This window comes from Apiospora hydei, assembly GCF_038363865.1.
Source record: "Apiospora hydei strain CBS 114990 chromosome Unknown utg000010l_segment0_segment0, whole genome shotgun sequence".
NCBI lineage: Eukaryota > Fungi > Ascomycota > Sordariomycetes > Amphisphaeriales > Apiosporaceae > Apiospora > Apiospora hydei.
This window is the reverse complement of record NW_027117369.1, coordinates 1,378,766-1,403,790: the sequence shown is the minus strand read 5'-3', so window position 1 is coordinate 1,403,790 and position 25,025 is coordinate 1,378,766. Positions and strand designations below refer to the sequence as shown.

At 53.5% G+C, this 25,025-nt stretch overlaps 11 protein-coding genes across 11 annotated transcripts; 5 read left to right on the top strand and 6 right to left on the bottom strand.

Moving 5' to 3' along the window:
• Positions 1-117: 117 nt before the first annotated feature.
• PG997_014624 (uncharacterized protein) lies at positions 118-1,018 on the bottom strand (the record flags this gene model as incomplete). The annotated part of the gene is made up of 3 exons (XM_066818938.1): positions 118-172; positions 231-392; positions 594-1,018. The coding sequence occupies 3 exons, from the start codon at positions 1,016-1,018 to the stop codon at positions 118-120; spliced, it is 642 nt and encodes a 213-aa protein (XP_066661126.1).
• Positions 1,019-2,178: 1,160 nt separating this feature from the next.
• Positions 2,179-3,216, bottom strand: PG997_014623 (mitochondrial 54S ribosomal protein uL10m; the record flags this gene model as incomplete). Its single annotated transcript, XM_066818937.1, has 1 exon — positions 2,179-3,216. The coding sequence occupies one exon, from the start codon at positions 3,214-3,216 to the stop codon at positions 2,179-2,181; it is 1,038 nt and encodes a 345-aa protein (XP_066661125.1).
• An 828-nt stretch (positions 3,217-4,044) lies between these two features.
• PG997_014622 (anthranilate phosphoribosyltransferase-like protein) lies at positions 4,045-5,399 on the top strand (the record flags this gene model as incomplete). Its single annotated transcript, XM_066818936.1, has 2 exons — positions 4,045-4,392; positions 4,473-5,399. 2 exons carry the CDS (start codon positions 4,045-4,047, stop codon positions 5,397-5,399), a joined length of 1,275 nt encoding a protein of 424 aa, XP_066661124.1.
• A 702-nt stretch (positions 5,400-6,101) lies between these two features.
• PG997_014621 (uncharacterized protein) lies at positions 6,102-8,553 on the bottom strand (the record flags this gene model as incomplete). Its single annotated transcript, XM_066818935.1, has 2 exons — positions 6,102-6,353; positions 6,412-8,553. 2 exons carry the CDS (start codon positions 8,551-8,553, stop codon positions 6,102-6,104), a joined length of 2,394 nt encoding a protein of 797 aa, XP_066661123.1.
• A 1,061-nt stretch (positions 8,554-9,614) lies between these two features.
• PG997_014620 (ankyrin repeat-containing protein) lies at positions 9,615-10,268 on the top strand (the record flags this gene model as incomplete). Its single annotated transcript, XM_066818934.1, has 1 exon — positions 9,615-10,268. One exon carries the CDS (start codon positions 9,615-9,617, stop codon positions 10,266-10,268), a length of 654 nt encoding a protein of 217 aa, XP_066661122.1.
• Positions 10,269-10,312: 44 nt separating this feature from the next.
• Positions 10,313-11,648, bottom strand: PG997_014619 (uncharacterized protein; the record flags this gene model as incomplete). Its single annotated transcript, XM_066818933.1, has 6 exons — positions 10,313-10,770; positions 10,835-10,960; positions 11,014-11,115; positions 11,165-11,194; positions 11,290-11,434; positions 11,505-11,648. The coding sequence occupies 6 exons, from the start codon at positions 11,646-11,648 to the stop codon at positions 10,313-10,315; spliced, it is 1,005 nt and encodes a 334-aa protein (XP_066661121.1).
• A 550-nt stretch (positions 11,649-12,198) lies between these two features.
• On the top strand, positions 12,199-13,631 carry PG997_014618 (S-adenosyl-L-methionine-dependent methyltransferase; the record flags this gene model as incomplete). Its single annotated transcript, XM_066818932.1, has 2 exons — positions 12,199-12,312; positions 12,384-13,631. 2 exons carry the CDS (start codon positions 12,199-12,201, stop codon positions 13,629-13,631), a joined length of 1,362 nt encoding a protein of 453 aa, XP_066661120.1.
• Positions 13,632-16,058: 2,427 nt separating this feature from the next.
• PG997_014617 (vacuolar import and degradation protein) lies at positions 16,059-17,712 on the top strand (the record flags this gene model as incomplete). The annotated part of the gene is made up of 4 exons (XM_066818931.1): positions 16,059-16,703; positions 16,886-17,036; positions 17,214-17,571; positions 17,646-17,712. 4 exons carry the CDS (start codon positions 16,059-16,061, stop codon positions 17,710-17,712), a joined length of 1,221 nt encoding a protein of 406 aa, XP_066661119.1.
• A 1,004-nt stretch (positions 17,713-18,716) lies between these two features.
• PG997_014616 (Mago nashi protein) lies at positions 18,717-19,497 on the bottom strand (the record flags this gene model as incomplete). The annotated part of the gene is made up of 3 exons (XM_066818930.1): positions 18,717-18,860; positions 19,032-19,317; positions 19,451-19,497. The coding sequence occupies 3 exons, from the start codon at positions 19,495-19,497 to the stop codon at positions 18,717-18,719; spliced, it is 477 nt and encodes a 158-aa protein (XP_066661118.1).
• Positions 19,498-22,367: 2,870 nt separating this feature from the next.
• PG997_014615 (uncharacterized protein) lies at positions 22,368-23,083 on the top strand (the record flags this gene model as incomplete). Its single annotated transcript, XM_066818929.1, has 2 exons — positions 22,368-22,455; positions 22,647-23,083. The coding sequence occupies 2 exons, from the start codon at positions 22,368-22,370 to the stop codon at positions 23,081-23,083; spliced, it is 525 nt and encodes a 174-aa protein (XP_066661117.1).
• Positions 23,084-24,008: 925 nt separating this feature from the next.
• Positions 24,009-24,481, bottom strand: PG997_014614 (uncharacterized protein; the record flags this gene model as incomplete). Its single annotated transcript, XM_066818928.1, has 2 exons — positions 24,009-24,255; positions 24,369-24,481. 2 exons carry the CDS (start codon positions 24,479-24,481, stop codon positions 24,009-24,011), a joined length of 360 nt encoding a protein of 119 aa, XP_066661116.1.
• Positions 24,482-25,025: the final 544 nt, after the last annotated feature.

The window sequence follows — 25,025 nt, the reverse complement described above, 5'->3', positions numbered from 1 at the left end:
CCTGATCAACAACCCCTGGCAGGCTAAACGCTACCAATGCAAGTTCATAGACAGCCTTGCTGCACTGCTCTCATTAATCGTCATCTGTCAGAATTCCGTCTGACCACCCTCCTCCGGCTATTCGTCATCTAGTATTCGGCTTGCGAGTTGTCCGAAAATGGGCACCTCATATCTGATGAAGGGTCAGCTGTCCGTACGCCAAATCTCGGAATGGTATGACCTCGACTTACCTATCGAGAGTATCTGCATCCCTGTATGCTTTCAGAGCCATGAACGCCATCAGGGCCAAATCGGCCAGAATGAGGACCCAGCTCAGGAACGTCGACCAAGAGAAGATGAGGTGGATGATGAAGATGGCTGTGAACATCAGACTGGACTGCCATGCGTGGAATCTGTTCGAGATTTGTTAGCCATGCCCATAACATGCTAAAACGTTTGGCAGTCCTCAGAAATCTTCCCTGAACAGCACCGGCGCCAGGTTTTGCTGATCCAACTCGAGGCGAAGCTCCGGCCCAGAGATTAGAAGACCAGCAGTGCTGGCTCCAGCCCTCCATCCTGTATCAATTGATGCAGGTACGGAAATTCTCACTCACCGAACATAGTCACTGCTCCTCTCCAATATCAACAACAAGATCGCGCCCACAGGCGGACCCGCCAAATACGCCGCCGCCGCCTCGTAGTCGAGCCTTAGCCCCAAACTCGTATCGAATTCGCTCACGCCCGCGCCCGCACTCATATACCCTCCACCTCCACTTGTGGCTACCGTAGCCGGGCTGTTCCCGAACCCGGCCTCCAGCCCCCGGCTCGTGTTGTTATACCGATCCGCCGTCGGCAGGCTTGAGGACCACTGGCGCTGCGGCTGGGGATGCTGCAGCGGCGGCGGCGAGGCCATGTTGTTGGGCCGGCGCGGGTAATCGTAGGAGCCGCGCGGGGAGGCTAGAGGGGACGCCGTCGTTCGGGGAGGGGACCAGGGGCGGTTGTGCTCCGGCGGGGAGGACTGATAGGGTGCGAAGTCCATGTTGGTGGCTTTGTCTGTGCTCTTGGATCACTCGGTGATGTCGTGTTGTAGGATCTTGGAATTTCGGGTCGGGCTGGTATTGTGTGCGTCACTTTCTTCTTTGCAGAGAAGCTTTCGTATGTGAGAGAGACTGTCGCTTCGTCGTGCGTCGGTAAATCTCGAGGTTCGGAGATAGCAGGTCGTCGCAATTGCCCAACTTGCTTAGCTCGGCTTCTTGTCGGTGTTGCCTCGCTAAGTTATTCCAGTCCAAGCTTTCGGGGTCCTCCAGTTTCAAATTCACGGCAGCGCACTCCAATGTTGTACCCAATGTGTGTTCTCCTCCGGCGGGCTGGCCGAATTGCAAAAAGAATAGGAAAAGAAGAAACAGAAGTCGGTGTGTGCCGTAATACGGACAGTCAAGAAGAGTGACGGTGAGAGGGAATGACGCTTAAGCTGAAGTTTACTTTGGAGGAATGCATGCGCATAGATAGCGCTTGCGCCGGATCTGTCTGTCTAACGCAACGCAACGCAACGCAACGCAACGCCAAGTTCAAAGCTGCCCTGTCTGGCCTGGGGATCGGCAACGGCAGATTCCGCCCACATCTCACTCAATGACCTGCAGGGTCCTCTCTTAGCGCGAACCAGTTCCTGTAGCTCATTCATCACTGATCTATTTCGGTGCATCGGCGGTAATGGCTCGTGTTCTGCATGTATCCATTTACGGATATCGAATGTCGTACGTCCTTTTCATCAATTGATACGAAGTAAATGTCCCTTCTAAATCAGGATTCATTGAATTTGTTCCATGTATGCAGCATTCTCGGTTGCTCCTATCCTTCAGCCACTAACGGACGGCGCTCACGACTGAAGGCTAATCGCTGTTCCTGAAGCCCCCAAGCTACAAGGATGTCAGAATGTTTCTACTGAACATTGACCTAGCCTAGCATTCGCAAGTCGAACCCAATTGCATTTTTCAGACTGATGCCAAAGGTCCGCCATTGAACACGCCTTGGCAAGGCGTTGGTTTAGAGATCTGCTGAGCAACGCAAGATGTACTGGTTCAAGTTTTTGGCATTGTAACGAGACCAGAACTCAGGTCTTCTGGGCTTGGGCCTCTATTTGGTACATTTTGTATTGTACATTTATACACCTTGGTATCTTTCTCATACAGCATCCACGCTTTAGCTGCTGGGGGCTTCTCCCTCCTCCTTCTTGGGGTTCTGCTCCTCGTCCAACTGCGACCTCCTGGACTCGAGAGCAAGCCACAGACCCTTGGAGTGGCCCTCGAGAGCCGTAGTGACACCCAGACCAGCGCTCTGGAGCATGTACACAAGCTGGCTGCGCAGGCCATCCAGACCGCCCTCAATACCGCCAACCCATCGGACGCCCTGGTAGTCAAACGCCTTGCCTTCGACACGGCCACCAACGAGCAGCAGCTTCTGCAGACCGCTCTGGGCTGCCAGCTCGTAGTATCCGGGGTTCTTCCTCCTGGTGGGGGCAGGGAAATCGGGGGCGCTAGGGGCCAGAACCTTCAGTGCAGCGGCCAGGTGGGCAGGAGATACCGTCGGGAAAGTCAGCGCCGCAACAGGTCCCTCGAGCAGAGGGCTGATCTGAGCGTAGGCTGTGTTGGGGTTGGTCGTATCGGCTGCCTGGATGGCTTCGTATGCCGTCTGGGACAGATCGTGGGTGTAGCCGTTGGACTGCTTGGCGGCCTCCTCGGCATCGAAGAACTCAACAACCTTGAATGCGACGTCAAACATGCGAGTCCGCAAGACCTGAAAGTGGATCGATTCTGTGATGTCGACCGGGACATTTCCGTCGGGGCCAGCAATTGGCGCAGGCACCTCGCGCAACGCCCTGCGCAGCTCTCGGCGGACCGCAGACCATTCGACGGCTGTCAAGTTGTTGTGTTGGAAGAGGAGCATTAACGGGGTCGATCGGAGAAGAGCTGTGTAGGCGCGGATCATTTGCGATTTGCGGGTCTCGGGCCGGCGAGCAGTCGGCGGCTTGGTCGGGGAGACGTAGTCCTGGGGCAATTGGAGTTTACCCAGGGCCGTGGGCAAGGCTCGAGAAGCCACGGCATAGTGCCTCGTTGAAGATATCGAGGTCTGGGAGAGCGTCACTGCAGCGGGCGCAGCTCTAGAAAGCGGGCTGGCCGTCTGGGACTTGATGACTCGGCCGACGCAGCGCGCCGACGAGCAATTGAGCCGGGCAGACATATTGGGAAGGTAATTGAGTGTTATGCCAGCCACCTGTCCTACCACTGCTCGTCGAGAAAACGTTTCTGCTTCCGACGATCGCGTGAGGCTTTCTTTGCCGGGCCCAAATTCGCTGGAGAGGTCTGTGCTTTGCTGGTGACCGGCGCTGGGGTAAATCCTCTCCGACCCTTTACCAGCTGCTGCAGATGCCAATTGAGAGCGCCCTTATGGCTTCTGGCGCCCTTGCAAGGATCCAAGCTGCTGAGCTCCACAGCGACAGCTCGATCCCAAAGTGCCTTAATTGGGCAATTGCGACACTATCTGCCCCTCGTCATCGGTATCGCGGTAGCTGAGTAGCTGAAGCTATCATGTTGCTGTCGAGATGCATTCATAAAAACGACAGAGGTCATTCTTCCTCTGCTTTGATGGACATGGTGTCAATGGCACTGGGATTCCATTGCATGAAGGGCGTTTTAATTGCCTGTGTCTCATCAATTCGTCCCGATGCCGCTGGTGGATCGTTACTTACGTACTTACATACTTTGCTGCGATCATGCTTTTTTGAGTCACTGCGGACCTGTCAACTAAATAATACCACGTTCTCCGTCTCCCTTACATGATACTTTTCGCAATACTTCCTTGCCATTGAAGACCTCGGTGACTCGGGACATATAATACGGTCTGAAAAAGCTTGGCGACTGTTGATTTGTCGAAATTCCACTCCAAAGAGGTGCAGTTGACCTCGCAGCTTTACTACCCCGCCATCGCGAGCTGTGACGAAACGAAGCCTTTGAGCCCGTCGCCGCCAACGAGCGACGCGGAACCACCCGAAACCCAACAACCCACACGATGAGCAGCACACAACAGCCCGCGTCCATTGCGGCGCAGGCAGACCAGCCGGCCATTGTCGACATCCGCCCGCTGCTCCAGCGCCTCTGGCCCGACCCGGAGCAGCAGAATGTCACCGCAAAGGAGATCGCCGAGGCCCTCGCGCTCATCTTCCCCAACAGCCTGAGCCCCGTACAGACCGGTTCCCTGCTCACCTGCCTCCACTTCACGGGATGGGACCGCCGTGCTGACGTCCTGGCCGAGTCCTCGTCCGCCATGCGCGCCGCCGCCGCCGAGATCGACCTCGCCGAGCTCAGTGATGTGGTCGCCCGTAAGGGTAAGCCTGAGGGGCAATACCTGGGCGGACTTGTAAGTATTTGAGAGCATTGTTCCGGTCCCAAGATATCTCTTCCGGTTTTCCCTGTACTGACCACCACCATGTCGGGTAGTGCGACATAGTCGGCACCGGCGGCGACAGCCACAACACCTTCAACATCAGCACGACCTCCTCGATCCTCGCCTCCTCGCTGCTCCTGATGGCCAAGCACGGCAACCGCGCCTCGACCTCCAAGTCCGGCTCGGCCGACCTGCTCATGTCCATGTCGCCGCGCGCGCCGCCGCTGTCGCGCATCACGCCGCGGACCATCGCGCAGGTCTACGAGCGCACCAACTACGCCTTCCTCTTCGCCCCCGTCTTCCACCCGGGCATGAAGTACGTCGCGCCCATCCGCAAGGAGCTCGGCTGGCGCACCATCTTCAACCTGCTCGGCCCCCTCGCCAACCCCTGCGACGCCGCCATCGAGGCCCGCATGATCGGCGTCGCCCGCGACGACCTCGGCCCCGTCTTCGCCGAGGCCCTGCGCCTCGGCGGCACCCGCAAGGGCCTGGTCGTGTGCGGCGTCGAGCAGCTCGACGAGGTCTCGTGCGCGGGCCCGACGCTGTGCTGGCAACTGATCCCGCGCCCGGGCGACGACGACCCCGCCAGCGACGGCACCGGCGTCAGCGTCGAGCACTTCACCCTGACGCCCGAGGACTTCGGCCTGTCGCGCCACCCCCTCAGCACCGTCAGCCCCGGCAAGGAGCCCATCCAGAACGCCGAGATCCTCCGCAAGATCCTGAGCGGCGAGATGGCCGACGACGACCCCATCCTCGAGTTCGTCCTCCTCAACACGGCCGCTCTGTTCGTCGTCTCGGGCATCTGTGAGACCGAGGCCGAGACCACCGCGGACGGCGGCAAGGTCATTACCGAGCGCGGGCCCGGCGGCCGCCGCTGGAAGGAGGGCGTCCGCCGTGCGCGCTGGGCCATCAAGAGCGGTGCGGCGTGGAATATGTGGGAGAGGTTTGTGGAGGTGACCAACGAGCTGGAAGGCAATTAAAACTAGGGGTAGTAGCATTCGAATGTTGGAATAGGAACAACCCAATATGGCGTTTGGATGGGCAAACCGGAATAAGACCCGAGGACGAGTCTGGTTTACGATAGGTTTACACGGGCAACGTATGTCGGAATGATATGCCACAGGCAAACACACTGAAAGAATCACGGCGAGAGACCCGAGTCCACATCATACGGTGAATTTTTACTATACACACGCGAGTGAATAATCACATGTACTGGTCGATCGTGTTGGAGCAGAAAATACCATACATGTCAGCTAAGAAGACGATACTATCTTGCTAACTGTTGTTCTTTCTGCTCTCCCAAAAATCGGTTGTCGATGTCGCAACATTTCCTTCTTTTATTCTTCTTTTTCTTTCAAGGGAGGCTCGTACTAGGTGAACTGATATCTTTGTCATCCAGGCAAATCAATATCGATGATCTTCTCGAGGTCCTAGATGAGAGCACTACTGACTGCGTTTCCTCCACGTGCTGCGCTACCACGGCCACGAGATCCACGTCCGCGATATGGCTGCCCGTGGGATCCACGTCCGCGGTATCCGGCACGCCCGGCATCTTGGCTTCGACCGCCATACTTGCCTCGCTTAAAATATCTGGTTCGTTTAGACGATTGCCCATCTCCACTGACGGAGCCGCCTACAACGCGACGTTCTCTGATAGGAATAGGAGCAGTTTCGTCCACCTATCGCGAAAGCACACCCTTGACCACGCCCGTGAGCACGACCTTCGGCTTGAAGACGCGCTCGCCAATACCTGTCTCTTCGCCACTTCCTTGCTTGATCCACTTGGCCAGCAGATCGTTGCTCTCCTTGGGCTTGACACCGTCGTCGCGCGTGCCGACCGTGATGTGAGCGACATCATTGACGCACTTCCAGCGGTCTTCGGGGTCTACCAGGCGGACCACGATGGCCATGATGCGGGAGTCGAAAACAACCTTATAGAAATATTAGTCAACCATGAAAATACAAAAGTGGTAGGGAAAGGAGGCTTACACGTTCGAGCTCTATCTCGCACTCCCCCAACTTTCCGTCAGGGTCCGTGTTCTCCGAGTGCATCTTGGCATAGTTGGCCCACAGATCGGGGTGCTCCTTGGAGACGGCTCTGTGCATCAATGTCACGTGGAAATTGGGCTGAACGCGGCGGGTGAGTTGGAGCTGCTTGTAGAACTTGGACGTCTCGGCACCCGCGCCCTTGAATGCATCTTCCAAAGCGGAGTTAATGTTCTTGGACGGGACAGAAACCGACATGTACTCCAAAGCCTTCGGCTTCTGGGCCTTGGCCTGTTGCTGGACCTGGGTGTTCTTGCCCTTCTTGTTGTCCTTGCGGTCGGGGATCTTGTGGCGGAGGTTGGGCGTGTAGTTGTTTATGGCAGACTCGATTGCCTCGTCCATGGTTTCCGCTGAAGGGACTTCGGGTATCAGACGAGGATACTTCTTGTGCAGCTCTTGGACCATTGTCTCCAGATTGGCACGGCTGTCTTTGGCACCGTCGAGGTCGACAACAAAATCGAAGCCTGCATCAGGCATTTGCTCCGGATCGCAGGGCTGGTATCTCTGGATGAAGTTCTCCATGATGCCAATGACCTTGGATTTCTCCGAATGGGCTTGAATAGTCTGGTGGTTATCACCTCTCTCGAGCACACGCTCTCGGGTGACTCGTCGAACTTCATCGAGGTCGTTGTGGGCAAAGTTCATGGCAATGAGGCGTGCACCTGTATGTGCCATCTTGATATCCTTGATGATTTGTTCTCTTTCGCGACGTTCCGAGTTGTTTCTATCCGAGATAACCACAGGATGGTATGCGAGTTGATCTACCACAGCCTGTGTCATCTGTTTCGGGCGGTTCTTTCCAGTGATGTTGTCGTTCTGGACGTGACCCCAGCCAAACAAATGGGTTAGGGCAACTGCGACAGTGGTCTTGCCGCAGCCGATTGTGGCAATTGGCACAATCACCACATCATTGGTGATGAGTGCAGAAGTATCCTCGCCCATCTCTATCTCCCAATTGGCGGCCTCGGAGCCCTTGAGTTGCTTGAATGCCAAGAAGTCGTCTCGCAGCTGGATGATGCCGTGGTTTTGGTTGTAGAGCTTTCCAAGGTGGGGATCCTGGGCCAGTCTCTTGCGGGCATACAGCAGGTACTCTTCGGTAATCTTGAGGTGCTTCTTGAACTTTGGAGGCCTGCCGGCGATCAAGGCTTTGGTGCATTCACGCCACTGTCGGTACATCAAGTATGGTTCCTCGAACTTGTACTTGAAGAACCAGTCGCTGTACGGAGTCACGGTAGGGCTTGGCGACATGCGGCATCGAATAACGAAACCCTCCACGTCCTGGCCCTCGTGTGCACCGGTCTCGGCGACCTTTTCGAGAAACGTTCTTGTCGTCTCGATGTCGTCGAACACCTGTACGGCAATCTTGCGGAAACCCCATTCGTCTGCAAACTGCTGAACAAGGTTGCTAGGGTATGTGGTGAAAGAGGGGACGTTGATATTAATACCATGCAGGTAAAGACCGGCTTTCTCAGGGCCGTATGCGAGAATGTGCTCCTCGAACTCGTCGTCGCAGAGCTCTGCAACGGCTGTTGCATTTCTTTTGCGCAACTCCCTTGCCAAATCTGCTCTGGTCTTTCCGATAGCAGCCAGCTGTCGGTCCACCCATTTCTCACCGGCCACTGAGTGGCTGAGTTCAGTATCCGATCGAGGTCCCGTCGAGTGTTTGCTGCACACGAGCAAGGTCTCGTCCTCTAGGCCACCAATAAAAATGATGCAGCCATTCTCCTTCAGCGTAAGCTCGTACGGTCCCTGTGTGTTCTTCTCGATCTTCGGCCACCTCGTCTCGTTGACTTCACTGATGTTGAAGAACTTGTCGTAGCCTCTGATGCAAATCTCATCCCGGCCACGTCGATCCTTTGTGGTGAACAAACCTCGGGCAAAGATTGGCAAGTCTTGCTTCTTGTAATCCCACTCCTGGAAGCGCCACGAGTCGACAGTAATTCCATCTGGGGAATCTTGGACCTTGAAGCTCGTCTTCTTGGCCTTGTAGCCCTTCTTTGCCGACTTGTTATTGAGGCCAGAAACAAGTGTGCCGATCTCCTGGGGGTCTTGGTCCACATATGGGACCTTGATAGAAGCCTCCATCCTTAGATGTGTGGAATGGCAGAAGGTCCTGGGGTGTTGAGTGGGAATGGTGTAAGGGTATGGGTAAAGAGACGATCGTTTGAACGACGTCGAAGCCGTTGCAAGGAGACAGATCTTGTGGTAGACGACAGAAGGAAAGATGGCTCGTCTGAGCACTTGCAAGCTCATATACGCGTCAAGACTGGTATTTTGGCAGTATGGAGTATGGGTATGCCAGAAATGGGCAATTTGGGTATGCTTTTGTACTCTTTGACAAAGGTCCACGGGCGTCGAGAAAGGTGACGGCCAAGTGAGCGTTTTGGCCCAAGCAGCAACTAGACCCCGGATGAGTCACACCAAGAATGATTCCAGATGAGTTCACTCAACCTAATGGAAAGCTTGGGAGGAAAGTCCCAGACCAAATCGACTTATGGGTTTCAAGTCAGCCTCGGAGGGAAGGTGCCTAGAGTTGAGTAGTCGGGAAGCGCCTCACAAAATCCTCGTGTGATGTGACCAGGACCGTCGTTTGTAGACGTGCAGTAGGTTTGTTTGCCTTTGCCCAAATGTTAGTGGCAGGGTGGGGTAGGATGGATTCCAGCACGGTGAAGTGGACGAAGGTTGCCAGCGAAAGCATCGATGTCTTTCGTGGGATTGCGGCTTAGATCTCACCTACTCTGATGCTCAGCCCTGTAGCAAGGATGTTATTCCGATTTGGTTGACAGCCGCTGTTGGTTCCTTGCGTCTCCAGATAAGTAAACAGCGACACAGTGCGGCGCATACAGAGAAGAGGGCGAAGCTGCGGGCTAGATGCAAGCCAGTATTTCGCTTAGCTACCCCTCCATTTTTAGGGCACCTGGCTGCCTGGGCACCTAATTTTGTGGCGGGGCAAAGGGACCTCGCCGGGCCTCCAGCGATGCGTCATACCGAACTTCCGCCAATTTGATCGATTTTCAGATCCCAAATTTTCAAAACCACGAGAGCGAATTCCAAGACGATACAACGCAAGTCACACCACGACGAACCAAAGTTGAAACGCAGGATACCTGAAATTTAGGATCCGTACTATCCACCAAGTAAACACCATGTCACGCAATCCATTCCTCCTCGCCGCCGACAACAGCCCGGCGCTTCTGCCCCTCCTTCACGAAGATCCCACCTTGGCATCGGGGCAGGACGAGCACGGCTACTCCCTCGTACACGCCGCAGCCAGCTATGAGCACCTAGACCTCCTCCGTACCCTGATCCGGGAGTTCAACGTCGATGTCAATTTGCGCGACGAAGACAACGAAACAGCTCTCTTCGTCGTTGAGAGCGTCGCCGCGGCAAGGGTCCTGGTGGAAGAATTGAACATCGATGTGAATGCCAAGAACGCAGAAGGCCAAACAGCGCTGGAGAAGATTACCGAAGAGGATGAGTTTCCCCAGGTCGCCGAATACCTGAGAGAAGCTGGGGGTCAAGCCCTATCCAATGGATCGGTTGCTCCTGGCGAGGGAGCAACTGCCACCACCCAGCTTCCCCCTGCGCCCGGGGGTATGGCGGTTACCGTTGGCACAATGACACCAGCAGAGGAGCAAGAGCTTGATATTGATCCCGAGTTCCGCAGGAGGATTGAGGAGCTGGCAGGTCGCGACGACTTCCATACAGAAGAGGGCCAGGCTGCATTGCGTCGCCTTGTCCAGGACGCCATAGGCGAACAAAACCTGGATGACCGCAATGTCCGCCAGAGACAGGAGTGAAGTTTGCCACTAGCAACTTCATTCGTGTCCATGGACGTCCCACATCACATATTCGCCGGGGAGTTAGCTGGTCGCAAAACCATGCAATCGCCTCCCTTTCCGGCTACCCCCTTCTCGAATGAGCTTGTGCTCATTGCAAACCAGGAGCGGGATGATGTGGAAATAATCAAGTCCACCAAGACCTGTCTGGCCCAGTTGGGATCAATAAAGCCTTGCCAGCTGACCTTGCAGAGAGTGACTGGCTTAGGGTCGCCCTGAGCGTTTGGAACAGAGTATCGCGAAAGGTACGGGTCGATTTTGTCACCAGCAGTTATCCTGGGACTGTCGAGTCGGACGAGTGACAACCACTCATATATATCCGTTGCGAACTCTTCGAGGTCGAGTTTGCCGCCCTTGCCCAAACAAGACTGCGGCGGCGTGATCACTGGTATCAGTGTATGACGGTCCTCCGTGACGAATGGCGATGAGGTATACTTGACCGGCGCAAAGCTTGCGAGAGGATCTGGGTCGGGGCTAGATAGCAGCTTGGTTAGTTTCAACCACCAGCACAAGCCCAGGGTACTTACTCTGGGATAGATTGAGAAACAGCCAAGTAAGCGGCTGATTGAAAACCTTTTTGCACGCATATACCAGTCTGTCGAAGCCCTTTTTGCCTGGAAAGCTTGCGGGACTTCGAAGATCGTACTCGACGACTAAATCCAGTGATCAGCTTGATGGAATTCGTGAGGATTGGCTGGAAGCATACCCCATCTTGGCTTGAGCCCACGTTTCCCCTTGACTCCGTGAGGTTGGCCGACAAGCCCGGCTCTCTCGTATGTTTCCTTATCAAGATACATCTTGAGCTGACCTACACCAATATTAGTTCGGTTTCCACGTGAAAGAATATCACCCATTACCATTCTTCAATGTGAAGACATTGGCAACTCCTATTTTGCATTCCGAGAGCATCATAATGTTCCCTACACTCATACCCATTGATTAGCAGAAGGAACAGCAGTTGTGACAATAAGATAATCCATACCGATCTTGATATACTGTGTGAAGAACTCCCCATTGAGAATTTCTCCAAGAGTCATGATTACACGACTGTATTTTGGGGCGAATGTGCCGTTGCTGAGTTTCTCCTTGATCCTATCCACCGACTCTGCAGGGACGATCACGTCGACCTAGTCAAATCAATCTGCGGCATCAGCCATGGACACCAAAACAACTGAAATGCCTTCCCACATGACATACCTTATGGATGAAATCTTGCGAAAGCAATACACTCCATGGCTTACCCTTACTAGGCAACTGCTTCGGATCAGGGTAGCTCATGGTGCCATAGGTGGTGAAGCATTTCGACGACTGATACACAGTCGGCTCGGGTAGTGACAACATCTTCGTCCAGGATTGGCGTGCTTGGGAGACGTCACTAGATCTCTCAGCTCAGAACTCCAGGTTTGGCGACTGAATCGTTTAGACGGTCGGGTTTTGCAGAGCTGATACAACGACACCAAGGCGCGTATTTTGACGAAAACGCGATTTCCTCTTACGAAGATTTCGGCTTTCCCTGGCAATCGCACTGTGCTCAAGGTTTGCTGCGAAAATCGGTATCCGCAGGTGAGCATATCATTAAACGGCTGAACTGTGTCATGCAATTAGCAGGGCTTATGCACCAACTAGGACTGCCGCCATCCTTAGCACTTGGCCATTTTGTTGATTGACTCACACCCCCCTCAGATTTCATGCCACATCCTATTCCACCACAAAAAACCATTTTGGGCTCAAATCAGGGCAACAGTGGAAAGGCATGAGGTATCGTATAGGCGCATGTCCACGAATGCATGACAATCCAAGTGTGCGTCCTATCATTGAACCAACTGTCAGGTTGGAGTGACTTCGTCTTCGTATCAACCGCAAGTGATACCAAGAATTTTGTCTGTGCATAATGGAGTATCTCATTCGCTTCAGCCAGTCTCACGAGACGTTCCGGATCCCGGAAATACAGGCTCTCGCAGTGGTGGTGGGAGTTGATATGCAAATATTGCATTATGATCTCGAGGTTTGTTCAACTCACGGCTCTCCCGTTTCACTTTTCTTAAAAGGTTTGCCGCTGATTCTGGGAAATTTCAGTCACCGTTCTGTGTTGTCAAGCTCCCTTCCGATGATGCTGCGAAAGCAATCGTCAAGCGGTCAATCTTGGCACAGAGCATACATGAGCACTGGGGCACGGGCAACACCCTAGACGAACTGCATGACGAAGTGAAGCGCAAGACTTCGCAGTGGTGGCCCAAGTATAAGGACCCCAGCTTCAAGTTCTCTCTGGATGCCTTCAATGGCTCAAGATCCAACAAGCAGAGACTTGCGCTCATCAACTCGTTCGGATACCTACCGTTCGATGGGGAGATCAAGATGGTCAACCCCGAGGAAGATTTCACGATCTTTGAGCAGTGGGAGTTCGGGGCCGTCCCTCGGAAATTGCCTGCCCCGATGAAAGTGCACTTTGGTAGGTTCATTGCGATATCTGCCAGGGATATCATCCAGACCTTCGATCTCAAAAAGAGGGGTTACATATCGACCACGTCTATGGACAGTGAGCTGGCTCTCATAACGGCCAACATCGCCCTCGCAGCGCCTGGCAAGATATTCTACGACCCATTTGCGGGGACTGGGAGCTTTCCGGTCGCCTGTGCGCAGTGGGGTGCCCTCGGCTTCGGAAGCGACATAGACGGGCGCAGTGTGAGGGGCGACGGCGAACAGAAAAGCATGAAGGGCAACTTCGAGCAGTATGGTCTCAAGAATCTTCTGGGAGATTGCTTCGTCTGCGACCTGACGAACAGCCCGGTGCGAAAAGCCAGAATCCTGGACGGCATCCTTTGCGATCCCCCGTACGGAGTCAGAGAAGGCCTCAAGGTGTTGGGCGCAAGAGATCCTGTGAACCAGCCGTGGGTCGTGGAGAAGTCCAGAGTGATGTGGAACCTGCCCGAATATGTCCCGCCCAAGAAGCCCTACAGCTTTGTCGCCATGCTCGATGATATCCTTCAGTTTGCGACTGATACGTTGGTAGACAACGGTCGCTTGTCTTTCTGGATGCCTACCGCCAACGACGAAAACCAAGAAATAGGCGTACCGAAACACCCCTGCATGGAGATCGTGGTGGTCTGTACGCAGGTTTTTAACAAATGGTCAAGGAGGCTGATAACCTACCGGCGCCTGCCAGACTCGGAGGTGGATCAGAAAGCTCTCCTCGAGTATCAGTCGAGAGAGCAAACCAGCGACGGTATTACAGCTGACGAGTTAAATCCCTTCCGACGGCACTACTTCAACGGCTTCCGAACTCAAGAGGCGGTCGAGTCCGCAATCGACGTTGCTCCAAATTAGAATACGGTTTGGGCCGGATTCTGCCCCGCCAACAATAGAGAATCGGCCGCGGCAGCGTCGGCTATAAAGTGACAGCGGCACACCTCACCAGGCAGCCGGGAACGTCAAGGTCCCATCAGACTTTCATACCGGCATCGTGAGCAGCATCAGAGTTCGGAGCTGCATGCTCGAAACCTCGTTGGCTGTCCATCCAGACTTCCCGGCGCACGTCAATGAGGAAGCATTTTCGCCGTATGCCGTATGACATAGCTTTGGCTTTTTCTGCATGCAGCCTTGTTGCCGTATTGGTCAATGACATAGGGAACTGCACCATACCCAGGATCTTTAAGTATGGGGTTGCTTCTCCATTGCCGCTTCTCATGACAACCTGTATGTGAAGTGGGTGCTCGACTAGCAACACTTTTGGTTGTACGTCTTGCATTTGGACAACTCTTGTTGGTGAGTGGCCAACCAGCAGGGGATGAGACAATTTCTAGCATGGAATCTGGGTTAGCCGCAAGCACGTCACCAGTCAATCAGCCTAGACTTAAGGATACCCAAGCTCAAAGAGCTTGGCCACGAATATCAGGAACAGAGCCCATGATAACACGACGGAGAAGCTACATATATATAGCTGCGTTACGAATAGAACTGTTATCGCGAACCTCTATGCAGTATCAGAGACAATGATCAGGTAGGTAAGAGGATGGCGCATGGCGCTTGCTTGGGTGACCGCACCTCACAGCTCAGGGCTGCATGTGGCAGCGGAAGAGTGCTTGGTACGCACGTTCGTCAGTGGAGCTTTAGCCTTTAGGTACCATCCCGCCTGAACCACCCTGTAACCGTAACGCCTGGTTCAACGGACAAATCCCGGGGTACGCCTGGGCCCCCAAGGCCCCCCCCATTCCAGCCCAACAGCCAATCTGATCATCGGTGTCGAGGGCGCTAGAGGAGGGTCCCGCAGTCGCCTGTCGAGCTTGGAACTCCAGCAGCAAAAAAACCGACCCATTCTTCAGCAAGAAAAAGCACGCATTCCATGTCGAACTTTCGGCGTCATTGTCGGAGCTGCCCTCTGGAACTATTGTATTGGCGCCTCAGCATCATGCGGTTTCGACAATGAACTGACGATGGCAACAGCTCTCACCTGACACCTCACCTCCGACAAAAGATGAAAGTTGTCGGATGCGATGCAATATCTCCGTGCTGGTGTTTATAGCAGAATACTTGTGTGCCTGAGTATATGTATGCACAAAAAAAGAACGTACGATACTTGCATGGACAAGGCGGTCTATTAGATGGGAAGAATGCTCGTGCGATTACCCTATCGAGACATCCTGTCGGGCGTAGGGGACTTTCCTCAGTGGTGCTCTCTCCTCTTGGGGTTACGCGGTCTACGCAATGGTCTGGATTGTGCATCGATAACCTTACTTACTTGCCAAACAAAAACCCACCCGCCTGCTCCGCTCACACCTGATTCTGCTATGCACTTTTCCAGGCGCACTTCATCGTCAGCTGTCCGTTGCCAACTTGCATTGCGATGGGGCCGGGTCCTCTGGCATAACATTGTACACCACTTACGTACAATAGACGCCTATCTTGATTGAGAGGCAGATCCCCCGGCTTCCAGTCAGGAGGATAGCCCGAGGTGGGCGGAAAGTGGGCTGAGGAGCAAAGGAATGGATGGGAAATGCACCACCACCGGCACCGCTTTACCCCCTACCCCTGCCCACTACGCTCTTCTGGGGGTTCGTTCTCATAGTTGTCGCCCGTCTAAGACTGGTTCACTAGCCTGCAACCCCCATGCTATGTGCCAGAAAGAGAGACCCTTCAACTTTTGCCTCCAATCTTACTTACATACAACGACACCTTTGACTGACACCTCCAACTCCGTTGACGGTCTGTCTTTGCATATGATACCAATCTGCCCCCAATCCTGATCAGGACTGTAACTGTACGATCGCCGCCATTTGGCTTTTCTATTTCCACGTTCAACACGACCACACAGCATCATCCCATCCTAACCGGCCCGGGGTGGTTTCGTCACCCAATTCCCGCCCTGGTCCCTACGCCGTCTTCACATCATCCATCGGCTGGCGAATCGGACGAAAAGAAGCTTGTGGCACATTTCGTGCTCAAACCTGCAGTATTGCGTAGGTAGCAGTAGCTGGCTGCTCCAGACCAGACTGCTGCTGCTTCTTTTTATCCGCTTCTTGCCATCGGAAACCCTTCTTATCACCTGTATTCTTCCCTTCGTCTTTTGTTGTGAAAATATCTAATTATTGCATATCATCGGCCGCCTCTATTTAGGCTTTTGGGGTATTACGTGCCGGTCCTGAAGCTACTACCTTCGACCGCAAGCAACGGCGACCCTTTGCTTCCACTTGCATAACTACATAACTACCTTTTCCCCAATCCCATCAGCAGCCTTGTTTGCTGGAAGCCGTAATCATGCCTACGCCGTCGAGTAATCCGCCGCCAGAGTTGCCGCCACGGTCTCATAGCTCTGCCTGCCCCGACGAATGGCGTGCATCCGCCACTCCCTCGTCTTCGTGGCAAACACCAGCAGTGGCCGCCGCCGACAACGGGGATGACTCCGACGAACAGGAAACCAGCATGCACGGTGCCAGCGGCGGCGAAGACACGATGATGTCGCCCGCCTCGACCTCGTCAACACCACACCACCACCAGTCCACGATAGACGACGACCTTGATTCGCGATCCAATACGGAATCGCCCCGACCCGACTCGAGGAGCGGCCTCGGCACGGCGGAAACCACGCCCGGGCCTGATCACCACCATCACCACCAACACCACCTCAATAGCGACGCATTGCCGCCATCGTCATCCACTAAGACTGCAGACGACGAACCCGAAGAAGACGACAATGGGACGCCGAGACGGAATCGCCGCAGCAGGGACCAGGTTCGCGATGCGCAAACAAGTCACAGTGCCACGACGTCATTCGAAGGCGTAGCACCGTCGACGCTGCCAGACTGCGACAAGGCGGAAGCCGGCAGCAGCAGCGTCATGTCTAGGAGAATACAGCATGAGTATTGCAACCCGCCAATGGGCTACGACTTCTCCAATGCTAGGGTACGCATCCTTCGCGCTCACATAATACCCTACATCCTATCTATATCCACTCTGTCAAAATCCATCCCGCGTTTCTCTCGGAAGGAAGCGCCAAGCGCAAATTGTCTCGAGACGCTTTTGCTTTTGGATATGTCCATGTCTCTGAAAGCTTGTTGTGGCCGCTGACAATCTCGCATATACAGATAACGCCTACGTCATACTCGTCGTTCCTGCGACCGGGCAGCAAGTTCCATGGGACGCAGCAGTCCGAGCGCCAGATCTACGACGTACAGGTCGAGATCAAGTACGTCGACCTGAAGGAATCCTTCCTCTGCGGGTACTTGAAGATACAAGGTCAGTTCAGCATCTGAATCAAACGAACTGACCCTCGTTTGTTTGCGATTCAGTCGAGGCGCAGGGCAAGCTCTCGGAGCCACCTTCGTTTGGCGACCGTTTGCTCGCCCGCCTTTGGATCCAGAAACCGAACCTCAGAACATGAGCAAAATTGCTGACTCAAACGGAACAAAACAGGCCTCACGGAAGACAACCCGACCCTAACGACCTACTTCGAGGGCGAGATCATCGGGTCCAAGTACCACTTCATCACGAAGCACGCCAGCTGGGGCGCGACCGAGAAGATCGACCTGAACCACTGGAACAAGTTCACGGCCTTCCGCCCGTACTCGAAGCACGCCCGCAAGGGCCCCGTGCACATCCCGGACCTGCACAACAAGGAGAGCATCTTCATGCGCTGGAAGGAGCACTTCCTCGTGCCCGACCACCGCGTCCGCACCATCAACGGCGCCAGCTTCGAGGGGTTCTACTATATCTGCTTCAACCAGCGGGAAGGGGGCATCAGCGGCATTTACTTCCACAGCAGGAGCGAGAAGTGAGTAATCCACATTCTAGGAAGGGGAAAAAACATTGGTCTAGAAACCATTGACTGACTTTCTTGCGATCCAGATTCCAACAACTGGAGCTGAAGCATGTCGAGGATAGGGGCTGCTTCGGAGCCATGGAGTTCAGATAAGAACCTTCTTGATCCTCACACCACTGGTTGAGAGACCAGGGAGGGCGAGATCCCTATCTCCCTAGGGCTCGTGCTGGGTGGGACTCGTGTTGAGTAAGTCTCGATACGGCGTGAAACTCGTACGGGTTTCAAGGCAGAAAGCGGTGGTCTTTTTTTCTTCTTTTGCCGGATGGTGGTTCTCGGGGGACCGCGAACAAACTTCCAAGAGTGTTGGGGAGGTACATTTTACTATCTTCCCTCGGAACTGTGAGCAGGGCAGAGATACAACTACAGAGGGCGGCGTGCTATATCTTTTTTTACGCGAATACGTTTGTCATGGCCAACGACATCATGGAACAGGGGTGGCCAAGTCGAAATGTTCGAGGGTCTGCTTGATGAGGCAGGAGTTGAAATGCTTTTGGGCTGGCAGCGGATTGGGAAACCGAGCTGGCTGGTCCATATTTGAAGATTGGGACAGAACCTCGGGATTACCATCCATGCCACTTATCAAAGATACACATATTATACATACATAGCATCAGCGAACGGCGACGGAGGGGTTTTGGACTTTGTTATCTAGCATACGGCGGCGTACGAATTATTTACTTTTTCGTAAATCGTCGCGCGGCATTAGGGGGGTATATTGATTCTTGGGAATCCCTTTCTTTCAGCCTCGGCCAGTTGGGTAGGTAGGCGAAGGGGACCACCGACCGCATAAACACTACTGACAGAACCGAATCAGTCGAAGACTCGGTGTACATGATTCATGAAAGTCACGCACATTTTACTGTGCATCATCATCGTCATCTCTTCTCGTTCCAAATCCTCGTGCCGAAACACTCGCGCTGATGCTCGCCCCTCTTGGCTTTTGTGACCTTTGCAGCTTCCCTCTCCACTCATTTTGTTGCCCCTCCCTTCCAATCCCATTCATTGTTGTCGAAATGCTACCCGGCGCGCCTTCGGCATCGGTACCGGAGCGACTCGGATGTCTGACGAAGAAAACGTAGTGTAGAGCGCTACGCAGCTCATGAGATGGGCTTGATCTTGAAGTGCAGGGACGTGAGACTGAAGACCAGCGCCTTGAGATCTTGGACGAGGTAGTAGAAGACGCGCAGGCCTTCCGGGTCGGCGGACTCGGTCACGTCAATGAGCGAACCGATCTTTGCTGTCTGTATCAATCGTCGGGTCAGCATGTGCTCCAGGTCATCCAAGCAGCCTTCCGGCCTCTAATCCAACAGCTAGGGCTTGCTCTCGCGCAACACCCTCGCTTATTCTTCTTGTGCAGCCGCAATTTTGTCTCTCTCACCCGTCCACTCTCAGGCTTCCCAGTCCAAACGTACCTCGAAGCTGATGTGCTCGCCGCCGAAGCGGATCTCGAGCTCCTGGCGGCCGTCCTTGTTCTTCTGGGGCCACTTGCCGTCGTCCTCCTTCATGATCTCGGAGGAGCGGACGATGCGCTTGATCTCGTCCACAACGAGGCTCGAGACGCACATCTCCTTGCGGATCAGGCTGTCGTTGCGGTAGTTGCTGTTGTTGGCGTACCGCGCCACCGCCGAGCGCCCGTCCCCGACCACCCGGATGTCGAACTCGAGGAACTCGTGGCCGAAGCGGCCGCTGTGTCCGGAGCTGTGGTGTTGTCGCAAGGTTAGCGAGGTGAGCAAAGCGAGTGGTGCTTGTAGGCGCCCGCGATGGAGCTGGGTTGGAGGAGCGCACGCGCGCATGGGAATTGACAGAGGCGGGGAAGAGAGGATTGACGTACTAGTACCGGATGTAGAACGGCTCGCCGCTGGATGCTGAATTGGCCATGGTCGTTGTCGTCTCTCGTGAAAATGGGGGTTCGCTGTACGTGGGTTGCTGGTCGGGTCGCGATTATCACCAGAAATAAAGTGAAGCCTCGGGTGATACTTGCTGCTAGTTCCAGTGACGAGCTGGCTGTGGGGCAAACTTGCCATTAGCATCCTTCCAGGTACGTTGCTTAGCCCGGGATCCTGATATGCATCTATCAAGGTGCTAAGATAAGAGACCTCTCAGAGATTCTCCAGAGGGAAGGCGGTGAAATAACAGGCAAATAACCTACAATGAACATACATTCCATCAACACCATCTTCATCAACCAGCTTCATTCTGGAGGCTGGAAACCCGACACTATGCCTATCTCAAAAATCATGAAAAGAAAATTATTCATTACTGCGGGCTTCGCTCCTAGAAATACATAATCCCATTTTGAATTGTTCAGATAGTTGTGTTTCAACCAAGTTTGTTTGTGACGGCATTCAGTCATTCGGGTATCTGCTTGTCAGTCCTCCCTCCTTTACAGGACTTGAGCAACCTAATTCTGTTGATTATGCAAACCAGAACCTTAAATGCATGTTCTTTCTATCTGCCTGCCTGATGCCCATTTGCGCCATGCTGCCTTCCATTGGGCTTGATATCCATAGTAATCTGGCCAAAACCTGCATGACCGATACGTTAAACTTTATGAACATATGTTGATAGGCCTGGACTCCTTTGCCATGACATCTTTAGCCAAAGTTCATTGCATATACGATCTTCACTGGTGAGTTATTGCCCTACTCAGCAAATATGAGTCCTTTACCATTGAGCCAGAGACGAGACTAAGATTGGGTATTCCAACAGTGACTTGAACCTTTTTCGACACCATCGGTGACTTAGCTGGTCTTCACTAGTATCTGATATCCTTATGTAATTTCCAACCAAGTTATTAGACTGCAGTTTCCTTCCTTGCCTCAGAAAACTCAGCCTTCATTATATTTCCGCTTTGTCAAATTGGCCCTGGTTCTCTTCTGCTCATTTACGCATGTCATAAATTGTTCTCTTATCGTTAACACCAAGAAACATATGAAGCTTTCAAGCCAGGGGTCCAGCTGTTGGCGGTAGCTGAGTAGCAAGCAATCTTTCTACATCCACGGACGAGCCCATCATGATAGCTCCTGGGTGAATGGAGCCGGAAAGCATTTGGTGAGCCCGCGGCACTGCTGGTATGAAGTATGAGAGCTCACTTACTGGTAAATGTCCATAGCTCCTACGTTGTCAATACAAATAACTGCATAATCAAGAATTGCGGTGGGCCCTCTGAGACTCGTACTCGGGCACGGATACTGGCCTTCGCCTCTTGTACCCACGATAGATCGTATGGCACCTAGTCGTGACCTCGCTGCCTGTGAGTGGCTCCTTTTCAGATATCGCTTCAAACATTACAGCTTTAATCCTCGTAATAATCTGGTTTCTGCCTACATCAACCCCAGAAATGAGCCTACTCCATCATGGTGAAGCATATGTTGAAATCCCCCGAAGCGAGTTCACCGGACAGGATGTTGTTGCTTTTCATTTACTCCAAGTCATAGAAGTTGTAGAAATGCATCTGAAGCACACAAAACTAGATGGGCCTCCAAGTTTCCTGTGAGATAATATGGAGACCAAAGGTTCTAGGCCAGCCGAAGTTTTGCATGATAATATCCAGCGGGAGCATAAATAAACGCTTGGTACCATATTCTTGCTAATTAACTGTAAGCACCAATGTTTCATTTTCTTTGTTATTGCCACTTGACGACTGTATGATAGACATTGAGACTAGATACAAGGCCTGCTTCCGACCCTTTCATGCAGAGGATGCTTTTATGCGGAGGATGGACTGCCTTGCAAGCGCTCAGTTGTCCCCTGGAATTTTGTAAAACATGATCTTTTCGCCCCATTAACTTCGATTCGACACCATTTGTGAAAGACCTTTCGGTCCTCCTTTGGGGTTACCTGAGACATCCTGCATGACTGTCCAAAGTGAAGCTTGACGGACTGAATGTGTACCTCTCACGATGGACACTACGGGGCGACTACACCCCGTGAACAATATTACGCCTCCTTCCAGTTTAGGGAGTTGTGGTCATTTGGGCTCACGACTATCCGCTAGTCTTCACTCCAGCAACGCTCGACTATCGTATAGCCTGGCCAACCCCTGAATGCTCGATGAGTATAATAATATGTGCCGATAGTCGATATATATACACACATATACATATATCGAGTAAATAGTGGCTGGCGCTCATCCACGAGTAGCATACACACATCCCTTGGGACAAGAGTCGAACCTCGTCGGCGACTGTCATGTCTGCCTGGAAACGGAGGTCGCCAGCGTACCACCCCTCGACCCCACGTCGGCGACTATACTCCTGCCGGTTTACGGAGATCGCAGTCAAACTACTCCTCGACCTCACGTCGGCGCCTGTGGGTCTCACTGGCGCTTGCCTGCGCCGGTGAGCCCTCCGTGACAATCACTCCTGCTTGCATTCCCTCGCCTTTCATGCTTCCTACTTCTGCGGAATTTTCACTCCCCCAGACCTGCCACTCCCACAACCCTTTGTCCCACCTGACACAATATTTGTTCACAAGTCACATCCAAGCACCCGGACTTGCAACTTGCACGTCACCTTCCTCCGTCAGACATTCATATCTCCTACATCTACGGAATTGTCACTCCCCCCGAACTGCCACTTCCGCAACATCTTTTCTATTTACCATAACGTCCAGTCGCAAGTCTCATTCAGACGAGACTTCACTACATCATACACCTCTTTCTCTCACGCTACAACTAAAGCAGAAGGTCTTCCGTCTGATCATTACCTACCATCATCGTCCCCAGACCACCGCTCACCACCTTCACGATGCCCAAGACCGATTCCACCAACTTGTCCGAGCGTGACATCAAGATCATCGCCGTCTTCATGAAGAACCTCAAGGAGAAGCACGTAAGTTATCGTATTATTTCATATTGTCAAGCACTACCCGCCCCTCCCCCCCAGTCTCGCTGCCCTCCTCCGGCCGCACTTATCCGGTGACTCGTCGTTTTTCCGAAGAAACGCAGAAAAAATGCAGAAACTTGCCGAGGAAACAGGAAACTTCTTCGAAGAAACCCCGAGAAACTAACCGATTTCGTGAAACAGAAGGACGCCATCAGCGCCATGAACTGGACCGCTCACCACAAGCTGTTCGGCTTCAACAACGAAAAGGCCGCCAAGGACGCATTTGCCTTCATCTGCCTGAAGCTGGCCAACATCGAGAAGGCCATGGGCTCCGGCTCCGGCTCTGGCGCCGGCGCCGGCCCCAGCGCCCCCGCAAGGCCGCCCCTGTCCGCCCCGGCCTGAAGCGCAAGCTGCCGCTCAAGAACACCCTCATCAAGAAGAAGCAGGAGTCCAGCGACAGCGACGGCTCCGACGACGGCGGCATCAAGAAGGAGCCCGCCGACGGCGACAGTCCCGACGATGGCTTTAGCGACGTCGACGAGGATGACGGCGACGGCGACGATGAAGCTGTTGTTCTTCAGTCCAGCAAGCGTGCTCGCGTCGAGCCGGACTCCGAGGACTCCGATGACTACGTTTAAGTCCTCCCCCTCAGCATGCTTCGAGACTCCTTTGGACGGATTCGACTGGGGTTTGGCCCTCCCCCTACATTTCGGTTTCTTCGGCCACAGTTCTTTCAGTTCCTGGGCGTTGGGTAGCAGCAAGGAGAGACAGAACGCTCGCCATTGAAGGCGGCGTCATCGTCGTCTTGGGGTGATTAGGAAGGAGGAAGGAGGAGTCTTCATCACTTTACGTCCTGGACATAAACTCGCCGTAGGTTAGGGGAAATGGAACTGCGAATTTATGCATGACTTGAATGGCGCGACTCAGATGATAGCTCGCGCACACAGTGACTGACACACTCCACACGTGAAATTGCATGTTGTTTGTTTTGAAGCCGTGCCATTCCTCGGGTATCTGGTCTTGGTGAGCTTTCTCTACCTTGATTTTTCTTTCCTCTCCCCGTAGACCCGCATTCACTTTAGTATCACTTCGGATATAACAAGCGTAACTTTTGAGAACTGCCGCCGGATAAGCCCTCGCTAGTCCCAGCGCTATCACTTTGTCCTGAACAGTTGGCTGCGAAACTGGCACGAGGTAGGCATGCAGGCTGAGACGAGACCAAGACGTAATTTCCCCGTCACTACCTGGTATCGTTTCAATGAACCAGATCCGAATTGAAGAAGAGAAATGCAGCCGAATCGTGTGATTAGCTCTCCATAGGAGGCAGCACTTCCAGCAGATCGTCGCTGCTGCGTGTGCAATATACAATTAGTCGTACATTAACACCCAAAAAGCCCATGCCAAGATGCGAAACAAAAGAACTCCGGTAACACCTATCGTATGGTTCGTGACGGCACTGCCTCAAATCCTGTCTGTCTGCCACTCCCTGTCCCTCCCTTCCCTCTTTCTGCTTTCCCCTTTTCCCATGTCCTTTTTCTCCAAATGCGACGTGTGCATGTTGGGTTACCGTCCTCCTGCCACCACCTCCGCCTGATTTCCGAAGGGATTGTCTTGCGGTCTGCCTCCTGCCATGGGTAGGTTGGACATCCGGTTGTCTTTCTTGGCGCCCTTGGAGGGCCGGGAGGAGCCGTCGTCGAAGCCGTAGTCTTCTAGTTCTTGCGGATCCTTACCCCACTCCTTCTGGTCGTTACGCTTTCTTCGCAGGTGGAAGAGCCACAGGACAACCAATAGGGCGACGAAAGCGGTGCCTCTGTAGTCGAGCGAGAGGGTCAGCAAACCAAGCGACCCTTAACAAAGGGGGGCCGAATAAACCCCCGGAAAGAAGCAAGAGCAAAGGTAATTGAATATAGTAGGTAAACTTACATGACGGTTCCGATAACAATGGGGGTTGCCTTGTCGCCGCTCGACGGCTTCTCGCAGGCGGCGTCGCCAGGGTTGGCGTCGCAGTCGACGCGAGGAAAAAGGATGGATGGCATCTCGGCGAAATTAAAGTGGGTGTTGTTGATCGTTGGATCGCTATTCTCGTCTTTCTCGGCTTCCTTCGGCTTCGAGTGTATGTACAGTAGTGTAGTAGCTGAGGTCGGCGCGTGACGGAGAGAGAGAAGTATTCGAGGTTCTTCGGTAATATATGTGCAGTTGCGACAAATGGATGGGTATTGTTGGTTGTTCAAGTTTCGTTTGTTGCTACCAAGGCACACACAACAGAGGGATCCTGCCTCTTGACTGGGAAGAATGCACGATGACGGCTTCGACGGTGCGGTGGGGAATTGGCGGCTTTTGCCAAGCAGGAAATAGATCGACTAAAAGACGAGCCGACGAGCCGAGGCGAGCGAAGAAACGAGCGACCGGGCAAGATACAGTAGAAGAAGGAAACGAAGGAGAGAGGATGGAAAGTTGGAAAGAGACCGAGCAAGCGAGTGTATGTACCTGACCTAGAAATCGCCTCCCTTCTTCTCTTTTTTCAGTAATGAGTTTCTTCTCGCTTGTCGGGAACGGAAAGTTAAAGGAAGAGGAGAGGGG